This window comes from Cyclopterus lumpus, chromosome 10 (genome assembly GCF_009769545.1).
Source record: "Cyclopterus lumpus isolate fCycLum1 chromosome 10, fCycLum1.pri, whole genome shotgun sequence".
Taxonomy (NCBI): Eukaryota; Metazoa; Chordata; class Actinopteri; order Perciformes; family Cyclopteridae; genus Cyclopterus; species Cyclopterus lumpus.
In genome coordinates this window covers 14,195,682-14,221,918 of record NC_046975.1, presented here as the reverse complement: position 1 = coordinate 14,221,918, position 26,237 = coordinate 14,195,682, and the positions used below count along the sequence as shown (strand labels likewise).

Genomic DNA, 26,237 nt, shown 5'->3' with positions numbered 1-26,237 from the left:
GCTGGTGTGACACTTATTCAAAACAGCTCCCCTTTTCCCCCTAGTGTAGTCTGGAGCGAAAGGGGGTGAGCAGGCAGTGAGTGATGTGGGTAAAGAAAGCCAGAAACTTCCTCAGTCGGAGTCAACCTCAAAGAGCATTTTGTCATGTATCTTCTTTTGGTAAAGTACCTGCAACCCTCTTCACATCACCACTGAATCAAGGGTTATTTCTAACTATTTGATGCTGTTTGATGTCGATGTTGAGATGTGAAACAAGTAAAACTGGCAGAGCCTCATTTATCTATTTTTTATTAAAACATTTTTCTATCTTCATCTTTTAGCACATGAGTGATTTTTGGTAAGCGATAATTATTAAGTTAGATGTCACTGCATTATGAAGAATGTCCTTCAAGCCGCGCCTGATTTCAAGGGACAGCTTGACAAAACTCACTTTGAATTTGGTTGAAAGCATGTCTAATTGAATTTTGATACGTAATTAAATCAAGCAATAAATCAGCCCAGATCCCACTGCAACTGACAATTCAACACTCCCGAGCACCACAAGCTAATTATGATGAAGTTATTATCTCAGCCAAAGGGAGTACTCTGAATTGCTCCTTCTGCATCATGTAGAATCCTTTCAACTAGACTGCACTCAACCTTGAGGAAAGGACATCTCTCATATTAAGGATCCAGAAGATCCTATAAATGTCACTCACTTAGTGGGAAATGTATCCATGTTGAAACAGTGTCCCACTTTAAAGCAGGTGATTAAAGCGCTCCTAGTGACATGTTTTTGACTCACTTGTACGCATTTACACATTGATGCACCAAGGCAGAAATGATCTGATGTGTTGTAAATCAGCAATTACAGCTGGTAGTAATTTCTCTCAATAATCCCTTGATGTGTAGGAGTGACTATATTGATTATTAATTAAGAGCATCGTCCTCATCATCTGATTCCCAGTCTCGAATGGTTAATCAATTACATTACCCTGCGATTTAAGTATGCTTTAGATGCCATGCACCACGCATGTAATCTCATGACATAAGGTATTAAATCAAGTCTAATTATAACTTTGCAGCTATGTGTCACATCATACTCTCATAATACCTCCCTTAAGTAGGCAAATTGGTTTGTTAGTAAATAGGGCTGTGAAACAAAAATGTGTCCTTAGTTATGTCTCTCACATGATCCTTTTAAATCAATATGCACACATGAATAAAGTGTGTATTAATGATCAGCCTGCTTGAAGCTGAGACACCTTTTACAAATACATGTTAAAAACAGTTAAAAAAGGCAAAATGCTCCAACTCCCCAGACAACCATACCAGATCTAGCTGGTATGGTTTTCGTAAATGAATCCTCTGCAACAATTACCGGAGTAGCCTCCTTCTGCATAATTTGATGCGCAAAGAGAAAATTGATGAACTTTTTTTAATTATTACGCCGCTTGGGATTCCGACACAAGGGCCTCAGAGAGAGGAGGGGGTCCACCACTACAGCTGCCAGGGAGCTTTTCTTCTCTTTTTTTCTCTCTTTTCCTCTTCCTACCTCCCCTTTTTTAATTCACCCAATTTGTCGGCCCAAATGAAACAGCAAAAGGTTAGAGTGTGGAGTAATTAACAGCAGCTCGCCTAATGAAATCAGGAGGGGGCGGTAGACTGGAAGGATCAATACCTCACTAAGAGTGGAGCAAGAGGGGTATTGTCTCGGGGAAACACACATATACAGACCACTTAATAATAATAAGCTGATGAAACGGCAACATGTTGTCCACTTGTAAATCAAAATTGGTTCAAACACACTGTGACATTATTGCTGTCTAGTAATTGTGTTAAAGGAAAGCTGCTCCTTGTGCACACTCAAGAGGTGTACAGGATTTACACCACTGTGTGTGGTTTGCTGAGAGGGTTTCCCTTTATTGAATGTCAATAAGTACATCAATACACTCTGGACAACTGAACACCAATGCAGGGGGAAATGGGGATTGTATTTATCTAAGGCTACACTTAAGTATATTGAAGACTTTATTAGCCCCTTTTGATGAGGAGGTGTTTTGTTTGCAACAGTTTTATCACGCTGTCTAAGACATGCTGCGTTCGCCAGAAATAGAAGGGATGCAAACTTGAACTCTGCCCACTGTTCCTTGGCGGAGACATCCACGTTTCGTGTGCATGCACACCCGAGCAGATGGCATACACGTCCAAGTTTTCCACTCTGAATATTTGTATTATGCGTGCATATGTTTGAATGTGTGTGACCGTGACACAGCTACCTGACAAAGCTCTCATTTTTCTTCTATTGATGAATTCAGCCACATCCATCTCACCCGTGGGGATAATCACTTGATAGCAGGCCACATTTCTCCCACCTTCTCTGAACAGCTGAAGTCGTAGACTGTGGCACCGCCCAGACATTTCTGGTACACAGAGTTGACCTGACAAGTCCTGGCTGAACGGAACAGCAGCACAATGTAGTGAGCCTCACCAAGGAACCCCTGAGTCGGAGTCAAAACTAATGTGAAATACGCAAGGGTGGGCTCTGGCAGCTCAAGAGACCATGGCTAGCTTGCATGCTTCCTTCCTGTCTCTTTGCCTCGCTCTGTGCTCCTCCCCACCGTCAAAGGTATTTACATTACGAAGTATACTGTAATGTGGGAGGCTGTAGAGATGGGCACAGCAGATCTCATTAGTGTTAAACTATTAGGAGCATGGGGACCCCTGGGATAATTGTTTTAATTTTTTTTGACTTTCACTCTAGCTTGAAGTTATCAATTCATACATTCTTTAAAAATATTTTTTTCACAAACTGCAGCAAAGCGTCTACAGGTACCATTTTTTTAGACCTTGACCGTACTGCCAATGAATTTAACTCAACACAACGTTGTACTGTGACGCTGTCCTATTCTTGACAGATTGATGAGGTCAGCCAATTTAGTTGGGGCATATCAAAATGTTCAAGCGACAGGTTTCATTTCCTATATGATATTAATATAGTGGAATACGTCCTTCCTTGTGAAGTCAACTGATCATTTGGACACCTGTCATAGTAATTGCTGAAAATGAGCACAAGGGATATGAAGTTGATTGTTATTCCTTAGTTATCTGGAGTTGACAGGGCTCCGTGTCATCAAGCTCACAGAGGTCATGGGGAAAATCATATCAAAGTGGAAATAACGAGACCTTAGAAATAGACATGCAGTTATTGAAGCAGCATCTCTGGCTATTTTTACTTGGGTACAAATAAGTTATATTAGTTTGACGAACAGTACAGAGGCTGCCAACTGTGTTTCTTGCTGTTTAATTGTTCTTGACTCCAGATATTGATGAAATAAGAGCATCATGCTGTACACTCAACATTAGCTGAGACAGCTCTCCAAGAATTGTCCAAGCTTTCCTGTTGGCACTATCTTTTATTGCTCCTATATCACAGTACAGGATTTTTTTTAATGAAACACAGCCCTACTAATGAAATTAATATCTACTAACTGTGCTTATGTTGGCAACCCAATAGTGTACAATATATTTGTTTAGCTTTAATGCTTAGAGGCATGCAATGTAATAAATACAGAACGCTTTGGCCTGTTGTTTTAAGTTTGAAATCAGGATGAATATAGATTCATTTTCATAGTCTAAATGTACTGAGGGAGATTTACTAGCGTATTTACAAAAGCTGATGGAAAATTCTCTTTTTAATATCCCTGGTATGCACACAGTGGGCTCATTGTCTTTCTTTTGCACACTGCAGGCTTCGCCATAGATATAATATTAGCTACACTCCAGCAACCTATGCACAGCTGGAATGCACTCCCACCTTCCTTTTGACTATAACCCTTTCCTTTTACCTCTGTGCCACAGTTCAGATCCTCACTGGAGAAGGTTATTGCAGCCCTTCAACCTGTCTCCAGTTGATACTGTAACTCAGTGCTGGTGAACAGATAGGCAGTGTTACAAAATATGAACAATATTTGCACATTGTGTGAAAGTCACAGTATTCTATTATGCTGCTACCTACATACATGCATGCATTGTGCAGCCACTGTGTCTCAAAATTAGGATTCATTTGGATGCAGAAACATAGCACAATAAGGCTTTGGTGTTTTTAATCAATTATTTATCCAATATTTTAATGATCAGAGTGCCTGGGGTGATCAAAGGCTCGGTTCAAGCTCCAGTGCCTTTGCTCACTAAGTCATCACTCTCTACTTTGATGTGGTTCACCAACAAATGCACTTATCTTGAGCATAACTCTCTCTCTCCCAGGCATGCATATGGGGGCTTTGAAACCACTAGTTTGAGCGGCGTCCATAAAGAGAGAAGGTCATTGACCAATCCATACTGAGGAAAAAGAAAAGAGAAAACAAATTGATGGTCTCCAGCAATCAGATGTACAACTACTATTTTGAATGCCATCTAACTATGAGACAAGCACAGGTCACCTTCTCAGATCCCTCATGTACATTATCATATATTTAATTGGTTTGCCAGGTCTCTGACTTGAAGTGTGTGTCACGAGATGCTGAATAAAACATTACATGGAGAAGAAACAACTGCTTGATGGCAGCCTCAAGTAAAAACCTGTCTTAAATGACCAGTCAGTGGATGCAAATAAGTCCTGACAAATGTTGGTGTGCTCATTTATGCAAAAAAGGAAAAGAAGAGATTATTATTTATTTCATTAATTTAAGAAATAAACCTGAAATATGTTACATTTGTTTTCCCTTTCAATTTATTATAGGGGTTAGTGCTGTAACATGTTCCAGCCATAATGTCAGACTGGTGTATACAGTAGGTGCAGCAAAAATATACTCACCAGCTTATAACAATGATAAAGATCTCTTTTAGATATAACCTATATATATTTCCATAAGCAGTTCTGTGTTAGATAATGTCTGTATTGTATTATAATTGTTGCATTGTCTACTTGCATGCCTCATATTTAATAGAAAATAATCCAGACTGCAGTAATTGTACTTTTGAGATCATAACTCATCGTTTTAGTATTTATTTTACGAATAGACCATCAAACATATGCTGGGGCCTCAAAGTAGGGCAGTTCATCCCACGACAAAAATAGTTAACTTATATAATATTGTTCAAGATCACCTATTTTAGACAATAACCCTGTATTCATTTGTGTTTTTTCAACATGGGCACAGCACAGCAAGCTGTAAACTCAATATTGACTGGTAATGAAGTTGTTATTGCAAACATGTGAGGAAACAGTTGCCTATTTTCACATCCAGCATATGCAATGCAACAATGTCATTCTTTAGGAGTCACGTTTCTCTCCACCTGACAAAAGCAAGTCCATTGTTTACGCCAATGTTAGCTCGGTTTTGGTCTTCAGCTGCTAAATGCTCCACTATGTTCACCAGTTGGTCGCTGACTTTTTTTCAATGAGGTACTCATGAAGGGGGTTAATCAGAGTTATTTTGCAGCCCCTCTAATGTGACATTATTTATTGTTATTAAGTAACAGCCACACACACAACTCATATGTTTCAGAACAGAACAAAAAAATTAGGATGTTTGTATGGAATCAGATAGTCCCATAATGACATGATAACCACCGTATTACAAAATACAAATGTCAAAATCTGAATCTTGAAACTGTTGAAGTAGAGAAAAAATGTTGAAAACATGTATGACATGTGTCAATATAATAATAATAATAATGATAATAATAATAATCTTAATATTATTCACAAAAAGCATTGTTAGTCTAGTCAACACTATTATATATATATACACAGTATATATGCCCATCTCCACCTCGAAACATTACTCTATATAAATAATATACAATACAATGAATTTACTGTGCCAGGCAGTTTTTTGTCAGAGGTTTGGAGACAGTTTAGTTTAGTTTAGTGGTCCAGCATGGAGCTCCATTTTCTTTTGATGAATAGCTTTTGGTGCAGTGCTCTATAGCTCAGTTAGCAGCAGCATTCCTTGGTGAACAATTAGTGGGATAATCTGTTGACATGAATGAGTTTCCTGTTCATTGTTCCACCATTCTACCCCAGCAGTCCTCTATGATTCTCCCTTTCTAAGTGGCTCCTCACTGCCAGATTTCTTTTATTTTCTTTGAAAATCAAGTCATGTACTCAGATTATTATACACAGTACAAAGAAAACAAAATGGGTGATTAAAAATTAAATACTCTTATCTCTCTGTGAGTTATCGCAGTCCCCAGAGATCAGATGCTATTTTGCAGGCTTGCAGTTGTCTTTTGTTCCCAATTTAGAAGCTTGTCGCTGTTTATTGTTAATTTTTGATGCTTCATTTGATATTCTTTTCTCTTTCCTGCCTGACATGCAGAGAAAACATCTTCATCAAAGTGTCAGTTATATGGCTTGTGTTGTCAGGATGTCAGGTTTGCCCTACGCTTTACATTGCTGTGTACTCTGCAGCACGGAAATGTGCTTCACAAACTCTGGTTCTGCAGAAGAAATCAATATGTATCCTGAATCTCAATACAAACTTTAAAAAAAAGACTCACAAAATATATGAGGTTGTCAATTGTAAACTCTGACTGACTTTAAGATGACTGGAAAGTTCCCAGTGCAGTTTCCTTTGTTGGCTCCACAGACACATTTCCATTGTAAATGCTCTATAAAGTGCCGGTCAGATAGTGATGTGAAATGTTCTTCTGTCTTTGCAGGAGACCTGTCAACTTGGCAAGATAACCTCTGTGAATGTAAGTCTATTTTCTGCTTCTTCTTGCATGTATATTTCCATAAGCATAAGGTCTATTACTATATTTTACACAAGTCACACCTACGTTAATGTTAATGTAAATCTGTTCTCTGCTCCTTCTTGCATGTATATTACCATAGGCATATGGTCTATTACTATATTCTACACAAGTTACACATATATTAATGTTCGGTAAACATTAAGAAACCATGAAAACTATATTTATATGTCCTAACAATAGAATATCTTATAGATACAAGGTTTTCATCCAATAGCGATAGTTCTTCATGTCTTTTTTTAATATCTTTCTGTAAAGTTGCTATGTCACTGTGATGACCATATATTTGCATGGCTTCTTCCATCTGTGTAGTTTTTTATGGGAACTCGTGCAGTGCCCATTTAAAACATGCCTGTTCAGAACTGGCTGAATGCTTCGCCTGTGGTGTAGCTTATAGCAGTTTTCTTAAAAACTGCTCATACAAACAATTTATCTGTGCAATACACCTGTCAATCATAGTTGTGCCACACACCCAAGGCACAGGTGAGAAACAACAGAGAAATGCACTCACATTCACGGGAAAAAACTCCAGAGGCAACCGTTACCGTTAGGCAACTGCCTCGGGTCACAACTAAAAAGACCCCAAACATATATAGATTTATTATGATCTTTAAATATTAAAAATATTAAGTCATTGTACCCCAAAATAACTTACAAAAGGCCCAACAAACCCTCAGAATATAGGCAACTCAACTGTATATTATTTACAGTTAGGGCTGTCCAAGACACTCATGCGATTTTGTTGATTCATTGATGAGTTGATTTAATCAGAAAACAGACCTGTAAAACATCTCCACAAAAAAATCCCACAAAAGCAACACTTTAAATCTTGTGTTTAGCAGATATGTGCTAAGATGTGATAGACTTGTTCAATCAGGATTGAAAAGCATTACAAAAAATGACATATTGACTTAAGAAATCTTTGTTGACTGAGACCAAAACAACAGAAAGTTGACTAATCGACTAAGAGGGCGTAACCCTTCTTACTGTACTTTACATGTTACTCCAGAAAATATAACAATTTAAAAATATAATGCATTATTAAAAAACATTCCCAGTTAGAGAAATGGAGAAAAGTATAGCCAGAAACATACATAGCTGATATACACTTGGTGGATGTTCGCTTGCTTTGACATAATCATCGCGGTTATAAAGTAGAGCATGGATTTAATTAGCAGAGGGTATTTTGGTGGTGGTAACTTTATTACTGTCTTACGCCAGGGAAATCTAGTCCTACTCACGAGGGAAACACACAACCAAGTTGGTCAGAAACACCGGTCAAACACTCTGGTTCGATTCTCCTTCCAGTTGGCAATCCGCACATATTGACTCCAGAGAAGTGAGGAAGAGTTTGGTTGTGGATCGAACTGCAGTCAGTGAGCTCCGTTCACTTGTTTATTCAAAGTGTATTAATAGTAAACATGTCATGTGACCAAAGTGCACCAATTTCGACACAGCTCTCCCTTGTGTCCATACATTCATAACTCTCTACTCGTCGGTTTTGCTGCAAGCGAAAAATGTCTCACTTTCAATTGTCTGTATTGTTGCTTGCTTACGTAAAATATTCAACTCAGCTCTAGAGGGCATTTCATACTTCCTTGTAAGATGCCATTAATATTAAACTCATTTGTGTTTTGGCATATGTGACCGTCACATCATCTTTTTTCTGTTCAGTGTTCCAACTCTCTTTAACCTGCAGCTCATGTTCGGCACGCGGCCACAGCATTCACTAGTCTTTGGTGAAGGAGAGTTCCTCCGGCTCTTTGCACAATAACATGCTCTTCAAACTTTCTCAATTTCAACAGAGACCGTTGCTGCACACCACGGCATGTGTGTTTTGACCTTGCTGTAATTTTTGGAGGGCAGTCCTATTAGTTGTCTAATAGTGTTACATATTTCTAATATTATTTGATGTGTATTTATAAATCAATTGGCAAATATATATGTTGTTTTTGTATATCTTCTAGCCATCATATGTACATATTACTAGAAATTATTAAAGTGTTTTAGTAACCAGAGGAACATTACAGTTCAGTGTAAGACCCTGCAGGCTTTGCTAGGACTGAACATTTGTACGAATACTGAGAAGATCATCATGAGCATATGACTCAATAATGGTGGAAAATGTTAACATTTGATTTGTCAAAAATCACCCATTAATCTCTCAACCCACATGCTACAATCACCTCCTTCTTGCATGTTCCTGCTAACTCACCATTTCACACAGAGTGGCATATCACATCACACAAAATAGGCTGCGCTGGAACAGCATGTACAAAAACAAAGGACGCTCTCACAAAGTAAAATCACTAACAGTTGAGTAGATGTTGCACAATCTTGGCAATATGCAGAAGAGGGAATTTGTTTAGATGAATACCGGTACCTTGCCATTGTTGTTTTTATTTAATTTTTCCGACACGTGCAACATGAAAAATCCCCATCTCCTCTGAACAGATTTATGCAGGTCTGGGTGTGCCCGCAAGCTGATCTTTATCTGAAATGGCAGAGCCAATCTCCCCTGATTCACTCCTAAGTGGTCCCTGTTTATCACTCAAAGTGAGGTGGTTGTCAGCCAAGTCCCTCTCTGTGCAGCACCGACTATTTCTAGAGAGTTTTAGTTGGAGGGAGCCTATATATAATAATACAACTGAAAGAGCTGTGGCCTACCAAAGAAAGAGGTTGTGGCCACCTGTCCTCTCCTCCCTCTACATCTAAACAAGACGGACTTCTCATCCGGACCTATCTGCCTATTGTCTGGGAGGTTCCCAGAGGGAGGGTTTTGGATTGGCTTGCATGTTGTATTGTAGAACTTGGCATGCATCTCTCCTGTTCATTTTATCGCTGTGTACATACTTCTCAAGGCAGTGTTTTATCTGGCTGAACAGGCTTTGTTTGGTCTTGATATCTCTTACCGCAGCTTGTCTTTGCTTTATGGATTTCTGGCAGCTTCTTCAAATAAGTGATAATGCTTAGCAAAACACTCCCCTTTACTCCTCTGTGAATGTTTGTTTTGATTTGTCATGTTTATCTTTCAACATAATGTTAAATTTACATTAGTCATTACAAACCTTTATTTATTTAAGACCAATAATTGGTATTTAATTGTAATTAACATTTGAGCTCTGTATGACTTTAAATTAGACTTTTCTTGACACCTGGCAGCAACTTCAATGGGTTTGAATAAACAGCGGTCTGAAAACGAAGACATTATGCAAAATTATTAAGTCCTAATTGTCACGGACAGCTGTTTGTTCTAATAGATTTTGGATGCCATTGTTTACAATAATTAGAGTCATGTAGAGAGGAAGCAGGCTTTTTGTAGAGCTGCCAACCTTTCATAAGTGGGCTCTTTCTTTTGCTGGAACCTGGACACTGCTTTTTGCCTATATCCTCCAGTAATTTGAGAAACAGCTGCCAACGCTGTTTGAGAAGAAGTAGATATTTAGACTACTTGAAAGCGTGGGCAAACATGGCACACATTATATGATTTTGCCAGCAAGGTATTTATCTCTGTCTTAGAAAATGAATAAAACCGGGGGGGAAAACTTCCTCTCTATACAGAACCATAGAAATATACCTCATCATTTGGCAGCAGAAGGCATCACTACACATGCAATAAAAACAAGATACATTTCAAGCAGTCCTGCGTCATATACTTTTATGTTTTTCAGACAGTGGATGTTTTCTTTCTTATTGTCCTAATACAAACAACCGCAACAAAAGCTTCTGTTTTAGAGTTGTGTTGAAGTGTTGAAGGTTGTGTGTTCTTTCTGTTTGTCTTTGACTCCACGCCCCTCTTACACTCTTATTTTGTATCTGTCTTATACTTTACTAACACACAGACACACACACACACGCACACACACACACACACACACACGCACAGCGATGTGTTGCCTCCGGATCTAGATAGATGAATCAAGTAAATAGAATATTTAGCTAGCTGTTTCAACATCACAGCATTGAAAACCACTCAGTGTTGCTTTCAGGGTACTAATTGTGTGTATTTAGGTTAGTCAACCCTTGCTGATAGTTTTTAAATGAAGCTTTTTGTGCACTTGGTTTTTGGCAGTGTTTCATTCATTAGTGCCAGACTTTATTTCACTCTCCCTCTCTCTTATTTTCCAAGCCTGATTCAGTCTTATCTAAGAACAATAAGAACTTATCTACGCACTATAGTGGCAAAGAAAAAAATATGTTCACACAGAGACATCACCTCCTCCTGAGCTTCAGGGAGCATGTGTTTATGATGTTTTTAATTCAGGACTCGCATATTGCTCTTGCTGCTACAGTGATGAAGAAAATCAAGATAGTAATCTGCGCTCCAGTTGTATTTGCTCTTGAAAAGAATGAATCTCTTATCAGCTTGAATAATGGGATGAAGGAAATTCACAGCAATAACCGTAGCTGAGGGTGTAATTATATTTCATGTGTTTTATTGTCCTATACATTGTGACGCAGTAGGATGCTGCTCAGGGGAGTCATGAGAAGACATGAATTCAAGCTAAAGTATATTTCATTTTGACAATTTTACAGATGCTACCTCAAAGCCAAGTCGGATTGCCTCACTCCTCACTCAATTGTTTTTTTTAAGTAAAAAATGAAATCAGTGCTATGTCCAGTACAGATTACCCACTGTGCCTCACAATGAACATTAGTGTAAGTTTGTGGTGCGTTTTCTATAGGAATTGCTTGTTAGCAGACATCATTACACACACAAGCAGGATGTGTTTTATTTCTTTGCTCCAAAGAAATATTGCAACATGAAACTTCTGTAAACCACCAGAGAAATAAAAGAAGCCTGCACCTTTCAGACGAAAATGCCCACACTCCTGTGATCCCCAAGACTTTACAAATCAAAATCTCAGCCTCCACACACATTTCCACTTCTTTTATGTCTAAACTGGGTAAGATAGAAAACTAGGACATAGTTCAACCTGTGCATACACATCCCATCTGTTCACAGGACAAGCCGTTTCAATTATAAATATTTTAGTCAAGTAATTCACTAAACTCAACAGAGCAGAAATTATTTTTGGGTTATGAAGTTTGTTTCAATTAGTCCTCCTGGTAACAGGACGCAATTCTGGCATATTTTCCAATTAAAATCAGGCAAAGAGTACGAAAGCAGTGCTCGGCAACACCACTTGATGCAATCAGGCAAGGATTTTCCTTGTAAACGCCAACTCTGCTCATTCATGCATAAATGATCATTGTTGTCACCACTCATATTGATAGTAGTCTTTGTTTGTCAGTGCTGGTGTGCCAAGACTCTCTATAGGAGCAGAAAGAATTGGATAAAAGAAGAGGATACTACCAAGGTGCATTCATCCCTGGAATGACAATTTGATTTTAGATACCTTTCTCTGGCGGTCAATTTTGATAGAAAGACAGTGTAGCAATAACTGTGGTGAAGGGTCAAACATTCAATTGATTATGACATTGGATTTTTACAAGGTTTGTTAGTATTACGTAGGTTCACTTTTCACACAGGACACGAACAAACGGCCTCCTGGGTAACAGTCACGTTTTGGGTTGACCCATTCATCTACATTTTCTCTCTGCAGACTTTTTTGATCTTTACACTTTGTCACCTGACATCCAGTGCACTTAATCTGAGCCTCTAATATTTATTCCCAGAGATCCGTAGCCAACAATGCTATTTGGTCTTAACCGACTCGACTTCGCTATTTCTATGAAGAAACATTACTGTTGATTTTGTAAATGTAGTTTTTCGATGTTGTGAGTGTTTTCATTCATCCATCCATCTCCATTGTACTTGGAGAATTGGATATTTCGTAACTTAGACATTTTCATTTATTTGTATCCCCATATTTTACAGTAAAAATCTTGAGTAGCTACACATTTTAGGGCTTTAAAAGGATTGAAGCATGACTCATCTTACTGGTATTTGTCCCTTTTAGGTTGCTTCTTCACCTCAGTCTTTAGCTGTGACATACAAGACAACTTGCACTCACAATCTCCCCCACACTACACTTTATTTCCTATCTTTTCTTTTTCTTTTGGGGCATTTTAAACGGGACAGGATTTCTAACACAACATTCCTTGTTTGTTGGTGTGCTTCAGACCCAGCGCCGCGTGACGTTCCATCTTCCAGATGGTTCCCAGGAGAGTTGCAGTGACAGCGGGCTGGGAGACCCGGAGCCGAGCAGCACAGCCAGCACCACCCAACCTCTTCCCCTCAACTTCCCCCAGGAGGAGTACTATGAGCAAACATCACCAAACAGCCGCACTGAGGGAGATGGAAACTCAGACCCTGAATCAAGTGAGTACTCCATTTTGCCAAGGCAGCAGGCAAATCTGTTATTTTAATGTTTTTTTTTACTTTTATCAAAATTGTTGTGATTTTTTTAGGCTGAATCTCCATAATGTAATTCACAAGTGACCATCTGTGTTTTTAGACGGTAACATAATTCACTGAGATTACAGCTGTGATTGTCATAGAAACAAGACATCCTTGCTAACCTTTAACTGTGTTCTGGTAAAATAAAAATGAGTAACAAACATACAGTTATACAGAAAAGGTTTCACAGTTTTGTTGCACAATAAATATGCCAAACAGGGGGCTGCATTTCTGAGAGAGAAATAAATCCCTGTAAATGTTATGTGTTGAGATTTAAAACCCCAAAACATGTCAGTCATAATAGAAAAGCAAATTAATTGGATTTGATCAAAACAAGCAGTGGATCTGTTGTCGTGGGAGTGCAAAAAATATATATTATTGACAATTAATTTTGTAAGGCTGAATTTTGTAAATGTTGTCGAGTGCGAAGCTGTAGGTAAAGGAATCATCATATTCAAATGATTCACAAGACAGCTGCCTGGCTTACTGCCCAATGATGTTCTCCATAAAATGCCCCATTGAATGCAGCAAAGCAACACTCATTCCTCATACATATACAACAGATTTTATTTTTTTTAAACCCATTGCTCAAATAACTGGCTGAGGGAAAAGAAATGTGCTTAAGACACACCACAGAGGATCCTGTTTTTTTCCACCATTGGTAGTGTAGATCCAAAGCCGGAGCACCAGCAGCATGCCAATGATGCTGCTACAATGATTTTGCTCCACCTTAACATGAACAAGGCTATTCTGAGTCCCATATCCCTGTCCTTGTCACATACCAACCCCCTCCACTTCAAGCTGGATATTCCAGTCCTAGTGGATTGGATGTTATTTTCTGGAGGTAACCCTGCATCATATATTCCAGGCTGGATCGAGTCTCACATCGGAGCAGACCTTCACTCCTCCTGTGGCCCGTGTGTATCATTGCTAGAAATGCTTTAGCCATTCCACAGAGTTACTTGTCAAAATAATGAGTCTTGTTTTTTTTATTCTATATCCAGCAGAGAAAATCTACAGGATAGGGAGAAATAGATTGGTTTGCATGCACCTACGACTACGTGCAGTATCGCCTTTGTGTCATTGTGTGTAAGTGAGACAACAGTCATTGGGGCATCTGCCTCCCCGGCAGCTGTGCTGACAGGTCCGGGGCTCGGGTGTCAGTGTGAGTGTGAATGCGTTTGTTAGACATTAGACACGATGGGTGACATCCTGGTGATGGCTTCCGGTTCATTTACATGCAAAGGTCCGTCCCATATGTGATTTTTCTATTTTTGATCAGAGGATATTGCAACTAACAGTAAGAATTTTTTTTTTTTACAAGATAGCTACCCACAACCAGCTGACCTCCATACCCACACACCCACCCACACACAAACCCCCACAAACACACACACACCTACACACGCATATCGAACACACATCCAAACATAAGCATCTAATGATCAAACCTCTCCTTCCCAGCTGTTCACTTTAATATATTCACCATGGTGACAGCAGTGATTCATATATGGGATTCATTCACATACAGAAGCAATTGCTCATCATCTCATTAATATTCAGTGACATAAACAGCTCATACCTCATAAACGTACTCAAATACTGCACTTATTACCCACTTTCACTCTAGGGTAATATTTGTTGAAGTGGATTAGTTTTAGATAGAAGACCATGCTAATGTGGTATATGCATGTGTACGTTTACAAATTGCTGCATTAAAAATCGAATTGAGAGTGTTAACAGACTAACCAAAAGTGTAATATTGGAGTCTAATATTAGTAGTTTTATATTAGAAAAGTAATTTTACTTATTTAACCACAAAGCTCCTACTCTGTTGTAACCTTATCATGCCAAACGATAGTAAAGTCAATATAATTTTTTCTGATGTTAAAAAGGGAGCAGCTCATAGTTGAGGCTTGTATAAACACAATATAAGAAGGGAATTGATCAATTGTACATACATATACAGTATATAATTCCATATGAAATATATGTAGAACTATGCAGCTTTCACATATGTATTGTTTGCCTTTCCAGGCTGATGATAAATGTAGGAAGTTCTTATTTAATATTACTATAATTTAAATGAATACACTTTACACCCCAAATATTCAAGAAAGCTCTTTCATTTGCTTTCAGATGCTGCTGATTTAACGCACACTTGCACACCCGTTCATACATCACTTGAAGACAGAGTGAGAGACGCTGACTCCATTTTGTCCTTCCAGAGGTTTAAAGATAAACTCTGATTCTGTACTGCTCTCTTCAAAAGGAGAGATGGATCCTGTGCATGTTGACCGTCTCAGAGATGAGTGCGTTGGTGACAGAGGGTCTCAGATGGATTTGATATGGGTTTATCAATGAGCACCAGGCTGGCATGGCGGTGGCAATCTTGCATTATGTCGACTGAATTTGTAAAGCAGAGAGAACAAGGACAAGTGGAAAGTGGGGAGAAGAGATGGAATGACTCCAAGTGTAGAAGAGGAAATCGAGCCGAGAGACTGAATGACTCAAGCGTTGAGTTGCTAGAAAGAGGATTTCAGGAGTCAAATGCGGTATTGTTTCGTAAAGGTGCTTCAGCTTGGACCCGAATGTCAGCTTGCACTGAATAATTGTCCGTGCCAAAGGCAAGCCATGTGGCCTTCTAATGACAATGAATTTCTCAACTCCTCTTTAAACCTGCATCTTTATTAGGCCACCCACTCTTGAAATAAAGTTCATATGACATTTTATGTTTCTATTATTTATGAGTTAGGCGGCTGTTCATTTTATAGGCTCTTGCTTTCCCCTCCAGGCTTACTTCCCCACCCGCCATCAGTCTCGGTGCTGTCGCCACTTTTGTCACACATTGTTCCAAAATCTTTTGATATTTCCTCCTCTTCCTCGACAAATAGATAAAAGCTGCAAATTAATAGCATTAGCATGTGTGTTTTTAGGTCCAACCCCCATACTACTGACAGCTGGCTTTTACAGAACTACACATCCACAACAATTAGGCATGATGAATCGTACCTGTCCCTTTAGGCCACATTGCCGCATTTCATCAAAACATCAGAAAGAAGAAAGCATAATGATATGCGATGCATCTCTTCCCTCAAATAAGAAATATGCAGCGTTTCAGTTGACGTTCTCTCATATGGTGGCTCAGTGCTGTTGCATCCTCGATGCCGGTTTACAGAGGTTCCCCTTCCAGGCATCAGAAGTGACTGACTTCCTGGATTCACAAAGGACGTGGGATTCTGTTGTTGTTGTTGTTGTTGTTGTTGTTGTTTGAGTGACTTGAATGCACTTGACACTGAATTATTAAATGTATTAATTTTGGACAGTCTGTTGTTGACTCGATGATGTCCTAAAAAGTTTTTCTTTTTCTGAATGATGGGAATCATCATGTCTTGAACAGCACACAGTTCTAAGCCTCCAGACAAAGAGCAGCAAAGTGGGAGCAAATCCCTGAGTCTAAATCCTTCATTTTTCAAACAATACACAATTTTGTTCTCTGGACGATTTGTAATATACTTATTTCTTTCCCCTGTTGTTGGAGCTGAGGGATTTAAGAGCTTGTGCTTTTTGCCCACTTACAAGCAGCTCACTACAGCCAGTTTTGAAGCAGTGCATTAGTCTCTGGAAGAAACATGAAAAAGCTGTACAATATAGTGCCGTATCTTAATCTGCGGCATATGGCTTTCAAATGACCAGCTTACACCTTGTCTGTCTAAGATCTAAATCTGCTATTAAAATAAGCCAATCCTTTTTAAACACTGCAAGTATAATAAGATTATAGTTTTAAACAGCACGTGCTGCTAGTGTATTAAACAAATACAGACTTTTTACGAAAGGGAATTGCTTCATCAAATAAAAGATTTCAATCAATGATTTTGTTTGATATTTACATTTTTTTATTTTTTTCGTGTCATATTGTATCCAAGGCTTTTATATTTCATTATTAAAGATCCTGATGCCAGTAGACAAATAATCAGATTAAAGGCTTACTGGGTTCATTCTTTGTGTGGGTTACGTTACCAACTCTTTGATTTCTGTAGGTCCAATCATTTGCATAATAGCCTTCAGAGTTTCAAGTTGACTGAGTTAGTTTTTTGGAAAAACATAGTGTGCAGGGACCACTTGAACTAAAACACTTTTCAAACCTCTAACTTAACCCAGTGTGTCTGGCCGCCAATGCCAAGCTTGTGCTAATATTGGAATTCAACTGTCTAGACCCAATGTGCCCAGAAATAAAGGGATTTCAAGAGGACGCAGGAAAAAAGAAAAAGTCAGTTGGTTGTGATTAGAGCTAAAACTAAAACTGTGGAACTGCATTTTGTCATACATGTCGATAGTTTAGCACATCATTATGTGACGGCAACAACGCCAAAGCGTTCAGTTGAGTAAGCTACATTAATTATTCATATGAGTCCAATCTCAGTTTCACTTTGAGGGTTCTCAAATGCAATTAGAAGTAATGAATGTGCTTCTTAATTACATTCATTTGTGCAAATTTCCATTCCCCATTGAATTTTTCTGTGGAAACATTGTGACACTGACCAATGGTATATCATTTGCAATGTGACTAAATCCATTCAGCATAGAACAATTAGCCGTAATTAGTGTTTCAATGTCATCAGCGACCAGGGGGAAAGACTAAGCTGACATGCAAAGGAGAAGAGGACCCTTGTTCCCAGAGTTTAAAGTCCAACGTTGTTGCAAGATCCAGATAATTGGCTGACAGGTTAGAAAGATGATGAACTGTTGTAAGACTCTGAGGCTTGGTGTGTCTTCCCCCCCACCCCCAACTTTGATTCATGTAAATGGCTGAGCAGGCACTTTCTTTGATAGTAATGCCCTTCTCCACATTAACACTTAGTGCAACCTTTTACTCCTGCCTGCCCATCTCGTCATCTGCTGCTGACAAATGAGCAGCTTCAATAGAGTAATTGAGAATGAAGTGCCTTGCTTAGGGGTACATTGCTGGTGGTTGTTAAAAGATGGGAGGACGCATTTCTAATTCATTTCACACCATGACCTTACAAATTGTCATGTTATCAGTGATATTCTGTCTGCGGTGTGTATATTTAATTCATGCCGCACATAAAATGGTAATGCAGCCTATTCCTTTTCTTGCAGATATTCCACAAGGTACAAGATAACTTCTTCAAACTCCTTTTTTTCCACATCATTTGCACCAGTTTGCTTCTTGCTATATATTCTCCCTCATATAAATAAATAAAAGCTTTTGTGCCTTCTGGCTACCAGAACTTTTTGCAGCTGCCCCAGTGGGCCTGCAACAGAGCTAAATGAAGCAACAGTGAGTATTAACCTACATAGATTGGACCTTTCCTTGTAAGATGATTTGAGGTTTTTTTCTTTTCTTATTTCCTTTCTCCTTTTTTTGACCGCTGGGGGTCTAGAGCTGAGTCAGGAGGGGATTTAGATGGACTCATCTGTATCCTTCTCAACCGATTGGGATTTGGTGGAAGTGCTCGGTTCTCAGAGGTGAGGTGGAGGGGAACCCTTATTTTATCTGGTTCAAATGCCACAACAGTCGTCTCAGAGATAGAGAGAGAGAGAGAGAGACAGGCTATTGATCTGGAGGAGTCAACTCAGCTCACAGAAATCTCTCTCCACCCTATTTCAAACGACTGAGAAGTGTCATGTTAGAAACCTCCTTTTCCAGAGTATTAGGCCCCTTCTTTGTTGCCGTGCCATAGTCTTCTGTGAAGTTGAGACGGGGACTTTCTGGTACAAACATAAAAATCCATACAGAACAACCTGGGGAAATAAAGGCTATTGAAAGATTTTGTAACAATCAGAGCATGTTATTTACACTTTCCATACCATTAGCAGGCCTTCAATAATGTCACGACCAGAAGAATAAACACATAATATGAAACATCAACACATTATCACAATGTTATGGGCTGACTTATAAACTAATTGAAACAGACAAGCAGTTATGACTGAAAACAGAACTTTAAGTCAACTGCAGATTGAGCAACACATACTTAGTATTTATTTTGAAACTTATTTTGGATTGTTTTTAGCTTGTTTTTAGTTTTTTCACAAGCCATCTACAAATGTACCTTCTTAATTATATTATCTAGTTATTTTATTAAACTATATTTAAGGGGATTAAATAATGTTTTTAATGAAGAACATATTTAGTTTGTTGCTGATGCATCTCTCTAATACATTGTCTTCTTTATTTTAATATTATGCTCTGGCATGCCCTGAGAGATGTGATTTGAATATTCAAAGAGTTCAGCTCAAGGAGAAAAACAAGAAAGTTGGCTGGATACGCCACGTTTGACTGTCCAAAAATTGCTGCTTCAAATTCGCTCTGCAGCACTGTGACTTGAGTGGGCTTTTAAAGACCTGTACAATTAAAATATTCATTCCGAAGTTGTTAACATGTTCAGTAAGTCTTGTGTCTGGTTTGGGAAGGGATCAATAGCTGCCAACTTTGATCTTGTCTCTGGACAATGTATTCTGAACTGGGCAGAAATAGAGAGAGACTTCAAACAAGAATGGAGGCTCAAAGGCCCCAGCCAGCAATTCACTTTCTTCCATTTCACTGACTCTGTGATGCCTAAACTGGAATATGGCTTGGGCTGCATATTAAACCTGTGAAATGCTGGGATCTAGAGAGGTGAACTACTTTAGTCCTTGATTCCATGTAGCTGATAGGATCTCGGTAACATCCAAGACAAATCATTAAAAACAACAGCAACACACCTGAAAGGAAAAAGATTGGGCAAGCCATTTATTGGATGCTCGTAGTGTCTTTGGCACATGATGCAAAAGGCAATGCATCACATATTCGTTTTATTGCCAGTCATTAAAAAAACGATTATGTCAGATCACGTTTAACTTCCTTGAACTTTAAAACGTTGATGAAATCTCACCGCAGATCTGGACACCACAAACCTGGCAACATTTTTCAATAACCATGCTGTCCTTTCAGTGTGATGAGCTGAGGTCATACCTGTCTGAAAGAGCAGAAACTTTCACTCCCTTCAGAAGCAGTGGGAAACATGGGAAGCTATAAAATATAGATGTGCTAATGTTTTATTCAAGGCCATTTGTTATAGATAGCTTTTTACAAAAAAAACCTGCTGCTTTTCATTTTTAGTTTGCAAGCTTGTGTTTGCAGTAATAGTTTCCCCTGCAAATTGAACTGCTGCTGTCCCTCTCAGCATCCCCACCCGTCTCACACAACATGTACACACACACCAACACTGGATGCACAAAGTGCACACCTGCCACTTCCCAGTTCAAACTTGAACCCAGTGCATTATATTACTGTATGCAATGGGGGACTGGTCTTTCTTTTGCTCTCAAACAGAAAAAAAAATGTGACACGTGATTATGAAAATGTGTGAACACAAAAATCTCCTAATTTGAGAATGTATGTTCTATAAATTCTTTCATGAGGTGAGAGGTCAGCCTGCTTCCTACTTCAATAAACCTACTATGCTCCGGCCTAGAGGTGTTGTGTTTTTATACAACCGATGGTATAGTTTATTGTTAACAGCTGCATTAGTGAGGCAGAGACGGGGTTAGAGGAAGTGCATCTCCCCCCCCCCCACATGCTCCATCTCCCCTCCCCCCTTTAAGATATAGAGGCATAGACAGATTAAAATGCATGGTCTCATCCCGTTCTCATTTTTCACATGGAGTCGGTCTCAAGGATAAGGATGGCCTCTGCTCAGAAGGACTTATTGACCAAAATAACTGTGCATCAATATGTCTCCTGAAGGCTGAGCGGACCACAGCATCACAGGGGGTGTATTTTTTACCAACTCTTTCAGCCTCTAATGTTATTGAGCTGGGTTTTCTTGATATGCTGCAAAACAGCATGGCAGGCTGGAAACTTACTTCATGGCAGAGACGTTTTAAAGCTTCATTGTCCTAAAAAGAGCACATTTGTGGATGTATCAGAGCAAAATGAATGGTACAAGTATGCTGACAGATGAAAAAGAGGAACAAAAAAAGGGAAAATTTGCTTGGAGAACGCCATGATGTGACCAATGTAAAATGATATTGCTGCTTTTCTTTGCCTTATTTTTCAATAAGAAATCACTATGAGATAAATTGCAGTTTTGATGAGATTAAATGTACAGTGATAGCTGCAGTATTGCTGCAATGACATCAATGATATGATGCCATCTGTCTATATTACACTTTTTAGCATATTTCAAGTAAAATGTGTCATTCACAAAGAATGCAATATTTTCCTGTGAAATCATTAATTTCACAAGCACGCGTATGGAATTGCAATACACCTCATGAATAACAGTTCACACACGCACGCACACACACACAGACTGGAATTCTGATGAAGTTAACAGCAGTTAATTCGGTCGGTTGGAATATAATAAAACATGCAGGTTCAAGTACGCTTTTTAATCTGCGTGATTTAATCCAGGTGTTGAATGCACACCCATCAACGGAATTACTCCCACGTGCTGTATTGTACGTGCAGTGTACCGATCAACCTATGCACTGACTGGTTGATAAATTGGTATTCATGGACAAATGGAACATTTCAGAAACCACTCGCAGGCCGGTAACTCTGACAAATGGAGTGAAAGTGTGGCAAGGAGAGAAAGAAAGAGTTGTGCTGAATGAGCGCAGGAAGGTAGAAAGAGGAGGATGTGGTTGTTCAAATGGGATATGCTGAGGGAGTAGATTTATCCAGGTAGGCCCTGTAGGACATGTTTGGCCTAACAGAAAATGACAGGGGGCTTTGAGGGTCTTGACACTGAACACATAAACCCACTTGTTTTGTGGCGTCCTCAGCAAGTGAGCTGAGATATTCATCACACACACCGTGGTCAAGTTTGCGATGCACTTCTGCTCGGGCTCTTTGTGAGGGACTCAAGGCAATGTAGCACTCGTGAGGTCAGTCAGCTGTCTGCCACTCCATGCAGAAACAGAAGCAGACCTGGTGCTTAATCCTCGCCAGGAGCTCTTGTGAGCCGGCAGGCAGACTCTGTCCCTTTGTCCCCATTTCCCCCAGACACCTGCATGATTGCATTGATTTGTCCTGATTCCATTTAGCCAGCGGTCCCACCCAAGTGTCAAACATCTGTCATACAGAGGCTCCCTCATGCCGACTAATGCCTCACTCTCAGAAGAGCTTAACCCTCACATACACGAGTGTGGGTATGCAACAATAATTGGATTAACAGAAAGAACATAGTATATTTCCAATATTTTGTGAGTAAATAATGTTTTCCCTAAAGTTTCTAAAACACATCTTCTTTTTGTTAAAAGTAGTGGCTGATGTCTTTACAGACATGAATCTGGTTTTCTTGGATATATTCCTTAATGTTCATTTTCGATCAAATGGCAAGAAAAGGACAGAAACACAGAGGGAAAGAAGACAGAGTGAGTTCACAGTGTTAGCAGAACATTTCCTGAAGCCAGTTACAGGCAGCAGCGGCAGCAAAGTCTTTGTTATGATAAAATCAGGGACCTCTGCGAGCATGCCCTTGATTCCGCAGTTGGCTTAACTCGGCAGGTCACCAAGGGGAGGCAGATGTTGTCTCGAGGCATGTCCCACTGCCTCAGCAAGGGCTCCGGCTGGTGTCGCTGAGCTTACAGGTGCACTAAGCCGTCGCTCAGCCGCCACAGGCAAGCTCTGGGGATGTTGAAATGAGCGGATATGCTCATTTTGATCCACTGAGGTATAATAATTGATGATCAGCCCTGCTGTCGCATCTGGGAGTCACTGGTCCATGACATAATACACCCTTAATGCAACACATGGTGGTGTGGCCAGAGGTGCCACAGGGTGTCATGCTGGCTTGTATTTCATGTGGTATAAAGGATGATTGAGGGAACACAGGGCCATATAACACACCATATAAAACCATCTCTTGCAACTTAACTTCTTATACATGATGAATTCACGCCTGAAATCACCCCCGAAGAAAGATAATACATTTGATTATTAATGCTCTCATTGTTGTTATGCCAGTCTCAATGCAGAACATGTCGAACAGAGACCATTTTAGTCTTAAATGTAAAATAAATTAAGTTCAGTATAGTATGAAACTGAATGTACCACACATGAATGTGTGTTCTTAATTTAGTTTTTCAATGAATCTGTAGAGAATAATAGAGAGGGTTTTGGGAGGGAATGTTTATCTTCATCTTTAAAGTCCAACTTCATCCTACGTTAAGCTTAAAACCTGACCTACTTTCTTCCCCTCTTCTGTATATCTGCTCTTGTTCTATTACAACAAAAAAATAGAATCCTATTTGGTTACTTGATTAATCACCGTTACTTTCACAGATGCACAGCGCTTGCAAAGACTTCAAATACAAGGCACACAAAGAAAACATGCAGGCATACAGAGGCGCATATATACACATACACCTTGATCTGAATCTAGCAGAACAAACCTTAGCATAACAAAGGAGCACAAAACACTACCATTGACAACCTAAGGGTCTTTGAAAGCCTCCTCTCGCTGATCCTTCTTCAGTGTGGTTCTCCTGCTGCAAGATATCAAACAGAAACACAGCAGCCCAACTACTCAGGACTCAAACAGAAAGTCTCCCCGTGTGTCTCAATAACCAGGTCTCACACAGCGCCACTGCCTCTATTCAAAATTAATGTGAAGTACTGAAAAAGTTGGGGGTTTCAGAATAAATTCCAAAAGGATCAATAGGCTGCCATTATCCGGGCCACACTGAACAACATTTAAACCACTGAGCGGCTTTGTGTGTTCAAAAAAAAAAGGAGCTCCGTTCCATGTTTGTTGTCATTGTTGGTCGTCAGTGATCCGATCAAATTTTAATCACACTATTCAGCCTCATTGATTTCAGTTTACCACAGATTGTGTTGAATGAAATATGTTTTTTCTCTATCAGTGGGAATTACCCAACAATGAGAGCTCGATATCACAGTGCAGGCATGGTGTTTGTGAAACACTGAGTTTGGGCTTGTCACCAGCTGCTGGGATTTGAATAAGAGTCATACGTGGATACAAATACACATGTGCAGCAGACGCCTTTGTGCTCTCAACCAGGCGCTCATTTACTTTAATATACGTTTTAATAAACCCACTCGTCTGCTACTCCCACAGCACATAAATGCAGACACCAGACTTTTTTATTGTGTATCGTCTTCCTGGTTCTGGACAAAATAAGCCATACATTCGGGACAGACTCCTCCTGTCCATCTACAGTATATACTGCAGTTCAGTGTTGTTTTGTCGTTAAGGTCAAGAATGCAAAGGTGTCTTAGCCTCTGGTTGATCTAAAGATAAAAGGCATTGAAAGTGTGCTGTATATCCTGGAATATAAAATGTCCCATCTTTTGTAAAGCTAAATCGTGTTCATTGTTGCGAAACATCTGACACGGAGGACCTTTATTTTTTGTTTTGTTTTCTTTATTTCAAGGTAGGCATTACAGTTTTTATTGTTGTGTTGCAAATGATTAATATACATTTTTCCAAAGTGAAAAATGTGCATACTTTTACAGAACACTGGCAAAATCCATCTGTCTTACCTTTGGAGCATCTGCCATCGCTTACAGGGCCGTCCACCTCACGAGTCACAGAGACGTAGGGACATCTGTCCCAACAGATAGAAAATCAGGATAGGGCCATCCATTCTGTTAACGCTCCACTGAACTCTGTGTTATGTTCACCATAATTTGCTTTTGGTTGCTGCAGCATCCCGGAATATTGCTTTGCAGCAGCTCAGACAAAGAGCTGCTGTTTGTAATGTGTCCCTTTTCGGCCATTCTGCAAGCAGATAATTTGATAAACCCCCAGATGTAATGGCTAAGCTGCATCCTGATAAATGTGGTAATATGACAGGGGACAGAGGATTTCCCTAACAATTTCTGAAGAGAACTTTAGCTATTAGGATGATTTGATATTTTCCAGAGAGACAACATTTGAGCTGAAGGGAATGTATTTTGTCGGCATTCGGTGTAACACTGTATGTATATTTTAGTTACGGGAATCAAAGCATATACTGTCTGTGTTGTTTTTAGGCTCGTTTGTGAATGTGGATGTTGTATTTAGATTTGTTCAGGCAATATTTCCTTTTCAAGTAGTTTTTGCAGTTTCAGATACGAAGCCCATATTCCACTGGAAATATTATAGACCAGGGTTACAAATGCAAAGTGTTACACTATTCCCCATCGTGTGTCATAGTGCCATTTTGCTCTTTCCCTGCTCCCAAACAAGAACACTCTTCACTGCACACATATTATTCATAATACCCTCTTATATATTCTTGAAAACACAAATCAGAATAAAGTTAGTGAAACTGACCATACAGTGACCCAAAAGCTCACGCAGCCGTTCCTCCTCCTCTCATCTTGCTTTCTCTCAATCTTCTGAGGGTAAACGCGTCAGCTATTCCTCATATGGTAAAATATGCAATCTGTGCCTGCCAGTCTATGAGCGAGTTTCGGGTTAATCCTCATGAATACGTGACTTTGTCTGCATGAATAAATAAAAACCTGCTCACTGGGTAATTGAGGTGCTGTGGCACTAACAAACGAGGACACAATTTGTAAATGGGATTTCTCTTCCCCCTGAACTGGACCCATGGTGTTTTATATCACATTAAAGCGCTGACCAAAATCAGACACGATATAAAGTAGATATGACATTGAATTGTTGGATTCTTCCCTGAGGACTCTGGAGAAGTTCTTTTATGTTTCCCTGATAAATGGCTAAATGTGTCTGGTGGAAGAAAACACTGAATAAGCCTCGATTTTAAATTATTTAAGTCTATATAAACGGCTCACAGTAACCCAAACTCCATTTAATAGTCTGATTCAAACATATATTTGAATCAAAATAAATATTGAATCTATAATATAGTGAAAATCATATATTCAATAAGCTAAATTGTGATGTTGATTCCCTTCTAAAAAATGTAAGTGTAGGCTATAGAGTGCAACGTAGTATAGAAAGACATGAGAGATGCAGCCGGCAGAGTTGAGGTCACCCATGATTCCTTCATGTCTGGTTGCTCTTCACAAAGTGTTCCATTTTGTATTTAAAGTGGTGCCAATTATGGTCAATTTTGTGATGTGTGTGTAAGGGATTCCATATGTTCATCCCCTTTTTATAGAAAAAAAAAAAAGCCCATCTAAAGAAGG

At 39.3% G+C, this 26,237-nt stretch overlaps 1 protein-coding gene across 1 annotated transcript in view; it reads left to right on the top strand.

Annotated features, from left to right (window-relative positions):
• Nucleotides 1–26,237, top strand: part of pcdh11 (protocadherin 11) — a 116,076-nt gene that overhangs the window by 64,588 nt on the left and 25,251 nt on the right. The window contains exons 5-6 of the mRNA XM_034543615.1: nucleotides 6,649–6,684; nucleotides 12,829–13,027. Coding sequence (XP_034399506.1) covers nucleotides 6,649–6,684; nucleotides 12,829–13,027 — 235 coding nt within the window. The remainder of the gene's footprint in view (nucleotides 1–6,648; nucleotides 6,685–12,828; nucleotides 13,028–26,237) is intronic.